The sequence below is a fragment of the Mustelus asterias genome, chromosome 5 (genome assembly GCF_964213995.1).
Source record: "Mustelus asterias chromosome 5, sMusAst1.hap1.1, whole genome shotgun sequence".
In the NCBI taxonomy this organism is placed as follows: domain Eukaryota; kingdom Metazoa; phylum Chordata; class Chondrichthyes; order Carcharhiniformes; family Triakidae; genus Mustelus; species Mustelus asterias.
This window is the reverse complement of record NC_135805.1, coordinates 136549898-136566100: the sequence shown is the minus strand read 5'-3', so window position 1 is coordinate 136566100 and position 16203 is coordinate 136549898. Positions and strand designations below refer to the sequence as shown.

General features: G+C 46.4%; 1 protein-coding gene across 14 annotated transcripts in view; it reads right to left on the bottom strand.

Moving 5' to 3' along the window:
* The window catches only part of dst (dystonin), a 653330-nt gene that overhangs the window by 343102 nt on the left and 294025 nt on the right, over nucleotides 1–16203 (bottom strand). For all 14 annotated transcript variants that reach the window (XM_078213315.1, XM_078213329.1, XM_078213327.1 and 11 more), the window contains 8 exons: nucleotides 14536–14995; nucleotides 11815–11943; nucleotides 6553–6630; nucleotides 6277–6438; nucleotides 5142–5246; nucleotides 4925–5020; nucleotides 4698–4823; nucleotides 3662–3814 (listed from right to left, as the gene is read on the bottom strand). In XM_078213315.1, the coding sequence (XP_078069441.1) occupies nucleotides 3662–3814; nucleotides 4698–4823; nucleotides 4925–5020; nucleotides 5142–5246; nucleotides 6277–6438; nucleotides 6553–6630; nucleotides 11815–11943; nucleotides 14536–14995 (1309 nt within the window). The remainder of the gene's footprint in view (nucleotides 1–3661; nucleotides 3815–4697; nucleotides 4824–4924; nucleotides 5021–5141; nucleotides 5247–6276; nucleotides 6439–6552; nucleotides 6631–11814; nucleotides 11944–14535; nucleotides 14996–16203) is intronic.

The window sequence follows — 16203 nt, the reverse complement described above, 5'->3', positions numbered from 1 at the left end:
TTCCCCAAACTCTCAAACACGACGTCCATAGTGGCACAGTGGTTAGCACTCCTGTCTCACAGCGTCAGGGAGCTGGGTTCGATTCCCGGCTTGGGTCACTGTCTGTGTGGAGTCTGCACGTTCTCCCCGTGTCTGCGTGGGTTTCCTCCGGGTGCTCTGGTTTCCTCCCACAGTATGAAAGACGTGCTGGTTAGGGTGCATTGGCCATGCTAAATTCTCCCTCAGCGTAACCCGAACAGGCGCCAGAGTGTGGCGACTAGGGGATTTTCACAGAAACTTAAGTTTATTAATTAGTCACAAGTAGGTTTACATTAACACTGCAACAAAGTTACTGTGAAAATCCCTTCATTGCAGTGTTAATGTAAGCCTATTTGTAACTAATAAATAAACTTTAAATCACACAGACAATTGGGAGAAATTATGAAGATTGAGAAAATCAACAACTTGTGTTTATCGAGCTGCTTTGTGGTAAAAAAACAACCCACAGGGCTGCACAAGAGCACTATCAAACAGAAAACTGACACTCAATCACACATTAGGGCCGGTGAGCTCAGTTCTCTGGTAATGAGGCAGACAGGCCAAGGGAGGGAATTCCAGAGTCTAGGCTCTGGGCAGCTGAAGGCACAGACGCCAATAGCGAAGCGATTAAAATCACGGGTGCCCAGGAGGCCAGAACTGGGGAAATGCAGACATCTCGGAGGATTGTGGGGCTGAAGATCACAGAACCAGGTCGAGGCAAGGCCACGGAGGGACAAACAAAAGGATGGCCATTTGGAAGTGTAGGAGCTGTTCTGTCAGAAGTACGGACATCATAGATGAACAGGTCTTCGTGCACCCAGAGTGTTTGGTAGCATCGAGTAGGGTTGCTAACATCTGGCTGTTTCATCACATGACCTCTGACTTGCTCCCACTCTCCCGCTATTGGTTAACTTTGCAAGCCATTCCAGTCAGTTCACCATGTTTTCGGCCAATGGGAAAGCAGAGAGTCTTTGTGACCTGATTGGATGCTTGACCGTTTATAAAACAGCTTTTCATCCCATTGCCAAAATATTTACAATTAATTATCAAGATTGTACAAAAGAAAATGGAAAAACAAAGATGTTTAATGCTTCTGATTTTTCTCCTGGGTTATTTGATGGGATCCTGGAGATTTGGCAATCAAAAAAAAATTATTTTTATTCATTCATGACATCTGGGTGTTTAAGAGTTGCTGCGTGTCAGGCCACACCAAGTAAGGACACCAGATTTCCTCCCCAAAGAGACATGAATACACCAGATGGGTTCTTATGTCAATGGTTCACGGTCATCATTAGGCTTTTAATTCCAGATTTTTATTGAATTTAAAATTCGCCATTTGCCATGGTGGGTTTCGAACCCGGGTCTGCAGAGCATTAACCTGGGTCTCTAGATTACCAGTCCATCGACAATACGACTAAGCCACTGCCTCCCCTATACTGCTAGCGCCAGAGAAAGTCAAAATCAAAAGTGGTACTGTTTCAAAGAAAGATCAAAGGGTGACAGAAACACGCGCAATAATAACTTGCACTAGGGAATCAAATATATAATCAAAAGGGGAAATATTTCAAAAGTCGAAGGAGAGAGAGAGAGTGGAAGAGCAGGACTTTTTTGGGTAGCTCCATGAAAGAGCCATCACAGGTATCACAGGCCTCTTCCAGTGCTGTGCGACCCACCAAATAAATGCAGATGGAAAATACTTTCTCCCCACCATTATTTCAAACTGGCTCAGAAGGTTCGGACTTATTAGTCCATTACCTTACTGCTAAAGTCAGTCAGTGGAACTTATGAGCAGTCTGCATCATCTTCCTCTTCAGAGGGACAACAGATAGTCATGTCTTGAAAAGTCCTCGTGATACAGAGTAAGGGTTAAGTCACTTACTAGTCTTGAGACCCCAACAGTAACAGCAAGTCCAATGTCTCCTACATTCCCGATTGGATTTATTTGTGGTTATCGTGCATTTATAACCCTTCTTTTGCCTTCCCTCCCCTTATCAATCCCATTGAATCCCAATATAGCACTAAAGACTTCCATCACATCACCCCTCAACTTCCTTTTCTGTCGAGGAAAAGAGCCCCAGCCTGTTCAGTCTTTCCTGATAGTTATAACCTCTTACAACACATTGCAATCCAGCGTTGTAATCTGTGGGAGTGTGAAAATAGATGGTGTAGTTGGGTAACAAATCCTGCAATTTACCACAAACAAAGAGGGTTGACTGTTGTAAGTTTTTTGATTCCAGTCACACATGGTATTTACTGCAGATCATAAAAGCCAAGACTTGACAGCGCATCTAATTAGTTTTTGTTTGTCTAAATCAAATCGCAAATGTATGCATTATATTATAATCACCACCCAATGAAAGATCAAAAGCTAAATTGCAGGTTTGAGATTTCTGCAAGAGATTATTTGTCTCACTCAGTACAGGCCTAAATGAATCCTTTATCTTGGAAGTTTCTCCCTAGTTTCCGTATATTAAAAGGCAGGTAAATATTGGGACTGTCTATAAATTCAATGTGTGGATTCCCCCACTCCACGTCCACCCCTCCCCACCCCCCTGTATTGTGGTATCTTCCAGTCCCGCTGCTGTCAATAGGGCTTTCCCACCCTCCGTCATCAGGAAAACTGCAGCGGGGGCTCGTCATTGGCCGTTTGGGCTATCCCGCTGGCGGGAGCTGATTGGAAATCCTGTCCAGTGTAACCGATGTTTTATTCGTGGTGTAATTCTGTCAGTGAGTCCTAGAAGACTGGGCGGCAGGCTTCAAATTGTTCTCAATTTATGACAAGTGTCTGGGAAACAACTTGTATTCCCTCAGTGTTCGTCACACACTAGAAAATAAGCTCCGGAGCACTTTTTTGGACTGAATACTTGACTGAAGGCAAGTGTGGAGAAAAGAAGAAAGATGATCAGAAGCGCATCGTCAAAGAGGATGCTGTTCAGGAGCTTCCAGAAATACAAGAGAGGTGGCAGAGCAGAGATGCCGGGGCAATTAGTTAAAGCGACAGTGTTTTGCCAGACTACTTCAGATGGCATATAAGAGTTAATCATGTCGCCCAGGATTAGAGGGACGTCAGTGGCGTTAGGAGTCGGGGCTGGGCTCCCATGAGTGGGATTTTATGGCAATCTTGAAGCTTCAGTGTTCACAGAATTACCAGATTTGTGGAACTCAGATGTCTAGACATGGTGGGATAATCAACTCAATACCATAAGCCCTGCACTAAACCAACCTATGCTTAAGTCGGTCATGTTTATAATTATATAGAGGATAGCACAGAAACAGCCTATTGTAACCATGCTCCCTACAAACCCCCTCCCACCCTTCTCCATCTCAGCTTTGACAAAGGGTCATCTGGACTCTTCTCTCCTTACAGATGCTGTCAGACCTGCTGAGATTTTCCAGCATTTTCTCTTTTGGCTTCTCCCTCTCAGCACATCCTTCCATTCCCTTCTCTTTCATGTGTTCATCCAGCTTCCCCTTAAGTATATCTACGTTGTCCACCTCAACTAATCCTTGTGAGCCCCATATTCTCACCACTCTGGGTTAAAAAAGAAAGTTTCTCCTGAATTCTCCACTGGATTTCTTGGAGGGCACCTTGTAATAATGGAGCCTGGTTCTAATAAGACATCTTCAATACTTGATTGCTAACCTCAATTTGTTTGTAGTCACAGATGGCTTTGATGGGGATAGAGATCCTCGTGGGGTTTTCAGGACTCCTGGGTTTGAGCTGCACGATGTTCTTCGCCCGGCTCATGAGGCCGGCCACGTTACTCATGTACTGAAGAAGCTGTTCTTTTTCATCCTAAAACACATTAAAGGGCAGAAACGTTCTTCAGACAAGTTAGACAAGCGCGGCCACCCTCAGAGAGGAAAATAACCCAAATGCAATGCACACCTTGCACATTTGTCTGCAAAAGAACAAAGAAAAGTACAGCACAGGAAGAGGCCCTGCCATTCATTCATGGCTGATAAGTTTCTGAACCCCATTCTCCCGCCTTTTCTCCGTAACCTTTGACCCCCTTACCAATCAAGAACCTGTCTACCTCTGTCTTAGCTACACTCAATGACCCGGCCTCCACAGCCTTCTGTGGCAATTAATTCCATAGATTCACCACCCTCGGGCTCAAGAAATTCCTCCTCATCTCAGTTCTAAAGGGTTGTCCCTTTACTCCGAGGCTGTGCCCTCAGATCCTAGTCTCTCCTACTAATGGAAACATCTTCCCCACGTCCACTCTATCCAGGCCTCTCAGTATTCTGTAAGTTTCAATGAGATTCCCCCCTTCATCCTTCTGAACCAAATTACCGGAAAAAAATCCATCCAATCTGCATTTGTATGAATCTACACTAATTGGTTCAATATCTCCCTTGGCAGCCTTTCCACTGATTGGCCACTTGCTCACTGAAATACTGCTACCGCAAATTGGTTTTGAAATAATCCCTATCATGCGCAGGACACGGCCTCTGGTTCTCCTGTTCTGGATAAGGCAAATCAACTTTCCATGAATGGCAAGATCTACCCTCTTTAGAATCCTAAAAACAGCTGGGGTGACCTCCGACTTGGACACTCCTTGCTTACGCTGTTAATGCGCTCTTCACTAAACATATTGCTATTGAAAATCCTGCTGGAAGCAACCCTTTCCTGTTGCAATTCCCAGTTCCGTACTTTGAAACCCGCTGAGTTTTACCATGGAATCCTGAACCAAGTCCTCGAGTCTCACGAGGCTGCTGGATTTGTCACAATTGTACTTCCTCTTTATTGTATCCTGCAGGTTTTTCAAGTAATCCATGGATTCTTTGGCATCATTGTAAAACTAGCGGAGGCAAAAAGAGAAAAGAGGGCAATGAGAGAGACTGCACGCAATGATGTACAAGGTCTCTTCAGTCAACTCTGATCGACTGATTGGACACCAACCTCAAAATATGCTGTATTTTCCTTCAAATGCTTTTCAACGCAATAACAGAGCTGTAGAATCCAACTCCACTGTGTCTGCATGGCGGCTTTGAAAGCCTGAGGAAGTGAAACACAAGACACTTAGTCTTAGCTCTAAAAGGGATTAAAACGAGCACAGTTATTAAGCTTCATACACAACGTTGCAAGTGGGCGACACGGGTAGGTTCACTGCTCTTACCTCGATGGTGGAGCGAGCAGGGTGACGGCTTAGGAGGAGTTGATCTGCCATCTCCTGGACCGATCTCATGACAATGTCTTTATCTTCAAGCTGTTGCATCAATTCCTGTCACACGCAGTGAGGGCAAGAGAAAAGAAACTGAGAATGCAGCAACTGAGGCCCACAGTGAAAAGAAAGTACATTCCGAATCATCCGTGTGACAGCAGACACTGGGCTGACAGTTAACCAATTCTAGCTCCACTTATTGCAAAGCAACAGCTCAGTGCATGGTGCTCCAACATCAGAGTCAGAGGGTTATGGCCTGAAGACCCACTCAGAGTAGTGCTGCACTGTCAGAGTGATGCGCTCTGAAAAAATCATTAAACTGATGGCCCTCTCAAGTGGACATAAAAAGATCCCTTTGCACGATTCTGAAAGGAGCTCTTCCTGGTGTCCTGGCCAACATTCATCCCTCAACCAGTGTCACTTGAAAAAGGAAAGAATTATCTTGTCAGTATCACATGATCTGGGGTGGTACGTTGGCACAGTGGTTAGCACTGCTGCCTCACAGCGCCAGGGACCTGGGTTCGAATCTGGCCTCGGGTCACTGTGTCTCCGTGGGTTTCCTCCGGGTGCTCCAGTTTCCTCTCACAGTCTGAAAGGCGTGCTGGTTAGGTGCATTGGCCATGCTAAATCCTCCCTCAGTGTACCCGAACAGGCGCCGGAGTGTGGAGACTAGGGGATTTTCTCCGTAACTTCATTGCGGTGTTAATGTAAGCCTATTTGTGACACTATAAAATAAGTTTTAAGGGCTGAATTTCCCATTCCACCCACCACGGGAATCGGAGCGGGCGAGGGGCGGAACATGGAAGGATCCGTTGACCTCGGGTGGGATTTTCCGGTTTCAGGGCGAGCGCGGCCGGAAAACCCCCGCCCTAAAACATTTGCTGTTTCTAGGATCTTGCTCTGCAGACATTGGCTGCTGTATTTCCCACATGACACTGCAAAGGAGCTTGATTGGCAGTGAAGCACTTTGGGACTTCCTGAGGGGAATGGAAGGCAAATGCTTCCTTTCATTTTTCACATGGGATTGGGAAATTCTTAAACACTTCTCTTCAAATAAACAACTGCAACTTTCACCACAGCTGTGACATACGGCGTGATATTCTTTCTTCCGCAACATGCTGGAGTTCCTGTCGCTCCAGTCGTAAGCCACCTCCTCCTCCTCCTTCTCGTTCAGCCAGATGAGTTCATTAGTGGCTCGTGTCACAAAGTTCTGCAGGTTGTCAAGGTGAGAGGCTCGATCCCGGGAAGTGGCCTTCAGGTTTATAAAGGAAGAGGAGGGAGAAAAACCCCAAAATACATCATTAAATACACTTGCTCGAAGTACAAACATTAACGCCTGTCCAGGCTTGAAGATAGAAGCACTCACCAACAGCTTGATGTACTGACTCTCCAGCATGTTCAGCTTCTCTGAGTAACTCTCCCGCAAGGGCGGGGTCATCTGTCCCTGTTTAAAGAACAAAAAAGCTTCACATTACAGCTGCAAGGGGAAGGTAGTAACTCAAAACAAAGAACCTGCAGGGGAATATAGACCAGGTAAGCGAACAGGCAGAAACTTGACAGATAATGCAGAAAAATGTGAAGTTAAGCACTTTGGTAGGAAGAAGGGGTGGCACGGTGGTTAGCACTGCTGCCTCAGAGCGTCAGGGACCCGGGTTCAATTCCAGCCTCGGGGCACTGTCCGTGTGGAGTTTGCACGTTCTCACCGTGTCCGCATGGGCTTCTTCCGGGTGCTCCGGTTTCCTCCCACAGACCAAAGGTTGCTTGGCTATGCTAAATTGACCCTAATATCAGGGGGATTAGTAGGGTAAACATGTGGGGTTATGGGAATAGGACCTGGGTGGGATTGTGATCGGTGCAAACTCGATGGGCTGAATGGCCTCCTTCTGCGCTTCAGGGACTCTATGAATAAAGGAGCTGAATGTTATTTAAATGGAGAAAGACCGCAGAAAGCTGCAGCACGGAGGGATTTGGGAGTCCGTGGGCATAAATCACAAAAAGCTACCCTGAAAGTTCAGCAGGTAATAGGGAAGGCAAATGGAATGTTGGCTTTTATTTCAAAGGGAACAGAGTATAAAACAAGGGAAGTCTTTCTAAAGCTATACAAGGCACTAGCTAGACCACGTCTGAAATACCGTGAACTGTTTTGATCCCCTTATCCAAGGAAAGATACATTGGCATCGGAGGCAGTCCAGAGAAGGTTCACTTGGTTGATTCCGGGTATGGAAGGATTTTCTTACGTGAAGAGACTGAGTAGGTTGGGCATGAATGCATTGGAGCTCAAAGGATAAGTAGTGACATTTTGAGACATACAGGTTGTTTCCCCTTGTGGGAGAGTCTAGAACCAGGGGGCACAATCTCAGAATAAGGGCTCATCCGTTTAACTCAGAGATGAGGAGGAATTTCTTCTCTCAGAGGGGAGGGAATCTGTGACATTCTTTACTGCAGAGGCTTGTGGAGGCTGGGTCATTAATATGTTCAAGGCTGAGATAGACAGATTTTTAAGGGAATCAAGGGTTATGGGGGTGGGAAAGTGGAGTTGAGGATTATCACATTAGATCAGTCATAATCTCGTTGAATGGTGGAGCAGATTCGATGGGCCGAATGGCCGAATTTCACTCCTACATCTTACGGTCTTCGGAGGATCTGATTCAGCAATTGAAGAATACATTTGATTGAGAAGAACGGGTCCTCAGCAAAAGGTCCAGCTTCGTCCCTTACCTGAATTTTCAGGATCGCTGAACAGAAAGGTGGTAAAAATAATTGAAAATGGAGAACAGAATGCTGGCCTTTATCGCAAGTGGGAGCAAAGAGGAATTGTGCAGCTGTGTCTCTGGTTAGACCTCATCGGAGCTGTTCAGTTCCGGGCACTGCGGCTCAGAAAGGAGATATTGGCATTGAAGTGGGTGGGAAGCAGATTTGCCAGAATGCTCCCAGGGAAATAAAGGTTTAACGAATGAGGACGGATTGCACAGACAATGTTCATACTCCCTTGGGTACAAAGGATTAAAGGCTGATCTAATTGAGGTGTTAAAGGTGACGAAAGTATTGGTAAGTCAGATAGAAAAAAATTTACTTCCTCTGCCGAAGAGTCCAGAACAAGTGAACGGCACGGTGGCACAGTGGTTAGCACTGCTGCCTCACAGGGACCCAGGTTCAATTCCTGGCCTTGGGTCACTGTCTGTGTGGAGTTTGCGCGTTCTCCCTGTGTCTGCGTGGGTTTCCTCCGGGTGCTCTGGTTTCCTCCCTCAGTCCAAAGATGTGCGGGTTTGGTGGATTGGCCATGCTCAATTGCCCCTTAGTGTCAGGGGGACTAGCTCGGGTAAATGCATAGGGTTATGGGAATAGGGCCTGGGTGGGATTGTGGTCGGTGCAGGGCTCGATGGGTCGAATGATCTCATTCTGCACAGCAGGGATTTTATAATCTTAAATTAGATTTGCCAAATTGCTGTCAAATTTCAAATCTGAGCTTTTAGTTAGGCAAGCATTTTAAATGTTATGGAACCAATGCAGTAAGGGGAGTTACGATACAGATCAGCTATGGTCTGTACAGGATTGAACAAGTTGAAGGGCTCAATGGTTTACTTCTGTTCCAGTAGCTGAGGTTGCAGTCGTGTTCACTGAGCCTTTGGCGTCTCCTTGTTCGGCCTCAGCATCTTGGACGGCAGTCGAGAAAGGAGGAGTTAACCAACCAGCTCAGGTGGAAGTGGAAGGCTAGGTAGGATTGGACAGAATGCGTCGGGCAGCAACTGGCCATTCGACCCAACTGGGTTCAATGACCCACACGAGCCTCTCCCATTCTAATTCATCGAGCCCAGTTAGCAACCCTTCCAATTCTTGCTCCCGCACACATTTATCCAGCTTCCGCTTAAGTGAGTCTGTGCTGCTCTCCACAACCATCAGATAGAAACATAGAAACATAGAAAAACTACAACACAAACAGGCCCTTCGGCCCACAAGTTGTGCCGAACACATCCCTACCTTCTAGGCCTACCTATAACCCTCCATCCTATTACGCTCCATGTACTCATCCAGGAGTCTCTTAGAAGACCCTATTGAGTTCGCCTCCACCACCACTGACGGCAGCCGATTCCACTCGCCCACCACCCTCTGTGTGAAAAACTTACTCCTAACATCTCCCCCGTACCTACCCCCCAGCACCCTAAACCTGTGTCCTCTCGTAGCAGCCATTTCCACCCTGGGAAAAAGCCTCTGAGAGTCCACCCGATCTATGCCTCTCAACATCTTATACACCTCTATTAGGTCTCCTCTCATCCTTCGTCTCTCAAAGGAGAAAAGACCAAGCTCCCTCAGCCTATCCTCATAAGGCATGCCACTCAATCCAGGCAACATCCGTGTAAATCTCCTCTGCACCCTTTCAATCTTTTCCACATCCTTCCTGTAATGAGGCGACCAGAACTGAGCACAGTACTCCAAGTGAGGTCTGACGAGGGTCTTATATAGCTGCATCATTAACCCCGGACTCCTAAACTCAATCCCTCAATTGATAAAGGCCAGCACACCATACACCTTCTTAACCACCTCCTCCACCTGCGGGACCAATTTCAGAATCCTATGGACCCGGACCCCAAGGTCCTTCTGATCCTCTACAGTACTAAAAGTCTTTCCCTTTATATTGTACTCCTTCATCCCATTTGTCCTACCAAAATGGACCACGACGCATTTATCTGGGTTGAAGTCCATCTGCCACTTGTCTGCCCAGTCTTGCATCCTATCTATGTCCCTCTGTAACTTCTGACATCCCTCCAGACTATCCACAACCCCACCAACCTTCATGTCGTCGGCAAACTTACCAACTCATCCCTCCGCTTCCTCATCCAGGTCATTTATGAAAATGACAAAGAGCAAGGGTCCCAGAACAGATCCCTGGGGCACACCACTGGTGACCGACCTCCATATAGAAAAAGACCCATCTATACCCACTCTCTGCCTCCTTTGGGCAAGCCAGTTCTGGATCCACCGGGCAGCAGCCCCTTGGATCCCATGCCCTCTCACTTTTTCTAGAAGCCTTGCATGGGGGACCTTATCGAACGCCTTGCTAAAATCCATATAAACCACATCTACCACCTTCCCTTCGTCAATGAGTTTAGTCACATTTTCGAAGAACTCCACCAGGCTCGTAAGGCACGATCTGCCTTTGACAAAGTCATGCTGAGTATTCTTGAGCATACTAAACCTCTCTAAATGTTCATAAATCTTGTCCCTCAGGATCTTCTCCATCAGCTTACCAACCACTGAGGTTAGACTCACCGGTCGGTAATTTCCTGGGCTATCCCTATTCCCCTTCTTGAAAATAGGAACCACATCCGCAATCCTCCAATCCTCCTGCACCTCTCCCGTCTCCATCGACGATGCAAAGATCATTGCCAGAGGCTCTACAATCTCTTCCCTCGCCTCCCACAGTAACCTGGGGTACATCCCATCCGGACCCGGTGACTTATCTATCATGATATCTATCAGATGGCAGTGAACTCTACGCTCTAACCACTCGCTTGGTGAAGATGTTCTTCCTGACTATATTACATTGATGGTCCCTAATTTTGGTCGAAAGTGGAAAAATTTTATCCGCCCTGTAAAGTCCTTTTATAATCTTCATGACCTGCGTCACGTCATAGAATTATAGAATCTCTACAGTGCAGAAGGAGGCCATTCGGCCCATTGAGTCTGCATCAACATTCTGACAAAGTAACTTACCCAGGCCCTACCCCTGTAACCTCACATATTTATCCCGTTAATCTCCCTAACCTATGCATCTTGGGACACTAAGGGACATAGAAACTAGAAGCAGGAGTAGGCCATTCGGTCCTTTGAGCCTGCTCCGCCATTCATTTTGATCATGGCTGATCATCAAATTCAATATCCTGATCCCTCCTTCTTCCCATATCCCTTTAGCCCCAAGAGCTATATCTAATTTCTTCTTTAAAATAAGATAACGGACAATTCAGCGTGGCCAATCCATCTAACCCGCACATCTTTCAGACTGTGGGAGGAAACCGGAGCACCCGGAGGAAACCCACGCAGACACGGGGAGAACGTGCAAACTCCACACAGACACTGACCAAGGCTGGAATGTATGAGTGCAGGAAAACAATAAATAACACATCCAAACTGTAGCCAGAATCTGTCTAAAGAGCAATATTTCTAGGGGTGCTGGGGAGTGGTACTAGTTTAAAGTTTATTTATTAGTATCACAAGTAGGCTTACATTAACACTGCAATGAAGTTACTGTGAAATTCCCCAAGTCGCCACACTCCGGCGTCTGTTCGGGTACACTGAGGGAGAATTTAGCATGACCAGTGCACCTAACCGGCACGTTTTTCGGGCTGTGGGAGGAAGCCGGAGCACCCGGAGGAAACCAATACAGATACGGGGAGAATGTGCAGACTCCGCACAGACAGTGACCCAGGCTGGGAATCGAACCCGGGTCCCTGGCGCTGTGAAGCAGCAGTGCTAACAGCTGTGCCACTAGTGGGGTACATGTTTGGGGTTATGGGGGTGGGACCTGGGTGGGATTGTTGTCAGTGCAGGCTCGATGGGCTGGATGGCCTCTTCTGTATTGTAGGGACTCTATGATGAATCAAAAATACCTAATGGTTCTCGGGTCAGTTACCTCAGCAGCTTTGGCTTCCCTGATGCTCGTGTCAAAGTCTTCAATTGCTCTGTGGACATTCTTGTGATTTTCTAAATGACTGTCGATGCTTGGTAAATCAGAGCCCCACTCAGCACGATCAAGCTGCACCTGATTTAAAACAAAACATCAATAATTTTAACCACCACCATCAAAAATCAACTTTACACTAAAGACCATGTACTGACCCTTTGCTGGAGCAACCACTGCCGATCCCTTGCCCCATTGACCAATCACAGAGTCAGTATGGTGTGAGATAAATAAAGATGGTTAAACATTGTTTGGTAAGACATGGTATTGGGAGGTTCACGAGAATGATCCCGGGAATGGAAAGCTTGACATATGAGGAGCGTTTGAGGACTCTGGGTCTGTACTCGATGGAGTTTAGAAGGATGAGGGGGGGATCTTACTGAAACTTACAGAATACTGAAAGGCCTGGATCGAGTGGACGCGGGGAAGATGTTTCCATTAGTCGGAGAGACTCGGATCCGAGGGCACGGCCACAGAGTAAAGGGACGACCCTTTAGAACCCTTTAGATGAGGAGGAATTTCTTCAGCCAGAGGGTGGTGAATCTGGCTGATGGAATACATTACACAGAAGGCAGTGTAGGCCAGGTCATTAAGTGTATTTAAGACAGAAATCATAGAATCATAGAAACCCTACAGTACAGAAAGAGGCCATTCGGCCCATCGAGTCTGCACCGACCACAGGCCCTACCTCCACATCCCTACATATTTTACCCACTAATCCCTCTAACCTACGCATCTCAGGAAACTAAGGGACAATTTTAACATGACCAATCAACCTAACCCGCACATCTTTGGACTGTGGGAGGAAACCGGAGCACCCGGAGGAAACCCACGCAGACATGAGGAGAATGTGCAAACTCCACACAGACAGTGACCCAAGCTGGGAATCGAACCTAGGTCCCTGGAGCTGGGCCCCAAATATAGAGATAGATATGTTCCTGATTTTGAAGGGGATCAAAGGTTACAGGGAAAAGGTGGGAGAATGGGGTTGGGAAACTTATCAAATGGTAAAACATTCCATGTATTTTTCTAAGAGCCGGATCAGGTGAGAAAACTAATGTGCAGCTCGCCAGCAGCACAACCGGCTTTTCTCTATTTTCCAGCGCTTAGTAAGGGCCTCCCGATCTTATAAACAAAAAAAAATCCCCACTTCCTTCCCCAAAGAAACGGAGAATCCCTCCCTGTGCACACACGCCAACCCCAGCCCTGCCCTCAACCCCCGGGTCCCCAGGGAACAGCCCTCCTCCACACAGGCAATCTCGCATTCAGACCTCCCCAACTGAAGCCCTCCCACCAAAGGAATCCGCACCTCCCCCCATTCCCACACAAGGGGAACCGCCCACGTGCACCCCCCCAACTGAAGCCCCTGCCAAAGGGATCCGCACCTCCCCCCTCCCCGCCACATGAGGTTCCCTTTGCCTGATTCACGTTGCTCAAGAAAGGTTGTAAACCTCATCAGCTTCATGTAAATTCCTAATGTGGGAAGACCTTTCAGTGGGGAAGCCCCCTCATTATCCTTAAGTGTATTTAAATGAGGTTCCGCTCACTACGACACTGACAGGCAGTGGGGAAAATCTGAAAAAGCGATCTCATCAGTGAGATTCTGGTTTTCCAGCTCTCGTGGGATTTTTGCAGTGAGCCCGGGCACAAAATCCTTTCCCAGTATTACAGTTCCTGCTGCCTCAAAAAAGGAAGAGGTTCTAGCTCTCTGAAGCCAGGCTGAAAAAGAGCTATATAGACAGGCTGGAACTCTTGCTCCCTGTTGAAATACAAATCCATCTGCTTGGAAGTTATGGTGCCAGCCAGAAATCTGGTGGGAACTACAAGAAATTCACTTGATAATGTTGAAGCGGATCAAATAACATTCATTCCACAGTGGATTCCAGGCTTTCTCATGTGCAAAATCTGATGCACTATTTACAGCCAAAGACCCAACTCAAATAAAAAAAACATGATTCAACTGACATAAAAATTTTCATCATTCTCAGATTATACTGGCATGATCCTCATGTTACAAAAGCCAAATGCCACGAGATCACATACCAGTCGACTCAAGAACAGCTTCTTCGCTGCTGCCATCAGACTTTCGAATGGACCTATCTTATGGGTCTTTCTCTACACCCTAGCTGTGACTGTATCACTACATTCTGCACCCTCTCCTTTCCTTCTCCCCTTTGTTTTGTTTTTATTCATTCGTGGGGCGTGGGCGTCGCTGGCTGGGCCAGCATTTATTGCCCATCCCTAGTTGCCCTTGAAGGGCAGTTGAGAGTCAACCACATTGCTGTAGCTCTGAAGTCACATACAGGCCAGGCCAGGTAAGGATGGCAGATTTCCATCCCTAAACCACATGGGTTTTTCTGACAATGGTCATCAGTAGATTCTTAATTCCAGATATTTTTTATTGGATTTAAATTCCACCATCTGCTGTGGCGGGATTTGAACCCGGGTGCACAGAACATTAGCTGAGTTTCTGGATTAATAGTCTAGTGATAACACCACTAGGCCATTGCCTTCTCCATGTACTCGATGAACGGTATGTTTTGTCCATATAGTGCGCAAGAAACAATACATTTCACTGTGTCCTAATACATGTGACAATAATAAATCAAATCAAAATCAAAATTTAAGATGATGCGTAGAAAGAAAACCAGATATTATTATTGCATTGCTTACCTGCACATCGTCCACCCAATTTAACAGATCCTGCAAGAAGTTCATGTTGATTTCCTCCTCTGTCAGAGACGGGTCAATGATCTGTGATCTCACCAGTGGCTTTCTGATCTGCATGAGCTTCACCGTCAGCATCTTGTCTGTGTCCGTACAGGGGACAAAGCCTTGAATGAACCCGTGTGTCAGGACAGGCTTTAGGCCGGAGGACAGTGCCATCGACAAGCTGGGGGTGTGAACCGGGGTCAATCCGTGTGTCAGGCTTGGAGTCAAGCTCCGAGATAAACTGGAAGTCAGGGATGGTGACAAACTCTGGGAGAACCCGGAGGAGAAGCTTTGATTCAGGCTCTGATTTAACCCCGCAATCATCAGCTGGGTCTGCTCTGTGGATAAGGAGCGTCCTTTACTATACACCGATGAGTAATCAGACTTCAGTAATATCAGCTCATCACGGAGCTTGGTGACTCTGCAAAAGGAAAAGCACCTTGTATTCCCAATTATCACTTTGGGTTTCATTTTTCCAAGTGGCTGCCTTTCACAAAGGTTAGGGTAACTTAAACAGTACATTAAATGATATCACACTTGTTTCAGCTCAGCAACTTCAGAGATGCTGGTTGTGGGAAAATAAATGTTTCCCAACCCTTGCAACCACTGTCAGCATCAGTAAAAGTTTAAGATTATTTATTAGTGTCACAAGTAGGCTTACATTCACACTGCAATGAAGTTACTGTGAAAATCCCCATGTCGCCACACTCCGCCGCTTGTTCCCCATAACCCAGGAAACTAAGGAGAACTCCACGGCTCATCTACAAAGTAGCACTGTGGCATCTTTTACAGCATGAACCAAATCAGGTTCAGGATTTAAAAATTCCTTGTATCGTAACCCAGCACATGTACTTAAACGTCCATCTCAGAAGTGCTCCTGAATGACATTACTCACTCCTATATCTGCCATTGATGAAACATCTCTAGATGGAGCTGACAGCTTCCTGTGAATTTGTCTCCAGTCATCATCCGTTCAGTGTCGAATTCACAACAGAAACCACCATTCCATTATTATTTTTATTCAGTCGTGGGACATGGGCGTCGCTGGCTGCCCAGCATTTATTGCCCATCCCTAGTTGCCCTTGTTCAGAGGGTGGTTGAAAGTCAACCACATTGCTGTGGCTTTGGAGTCACATGTAGGCCAGACCAGGTAGGGATGGCAGATTTCCTTCCCTAAAGGGCATTAGTAAACCAGATGTTTTTTCCAACAATTGACAATGGTTTCATGGTCATCAGTAGATTCTTAATTGCGGATATTTTTTATTGAATTCAATTCAATAAAATTGAATTCATGCCATGGCGGGATTCGAACCCGGGTCCCCAGAACATTAGCTGAGTTTCTGGATCAATAGTCTAGCGATAATACCGCTCAGCCATCGAAATCTATTGTCCTGCTCCACACAAGCCTCCTCTCATTCTCGTTACTTTATTTAACTCTATTCAAGCATCATTCCATTTCTTTTTCCACTGATGCAACAATCCAGTGTTGCTCCAAATCTATCTATACAGTAGGATGCATTATCCTTTTGTTACTAAGCAACTCCTTTGAAACAAACTCACGGAACATTTCCCTCCAAGTAAATGCTTTCCTTCTGTCAAACACAAGATTACTCTCTCAACCTGTGACAA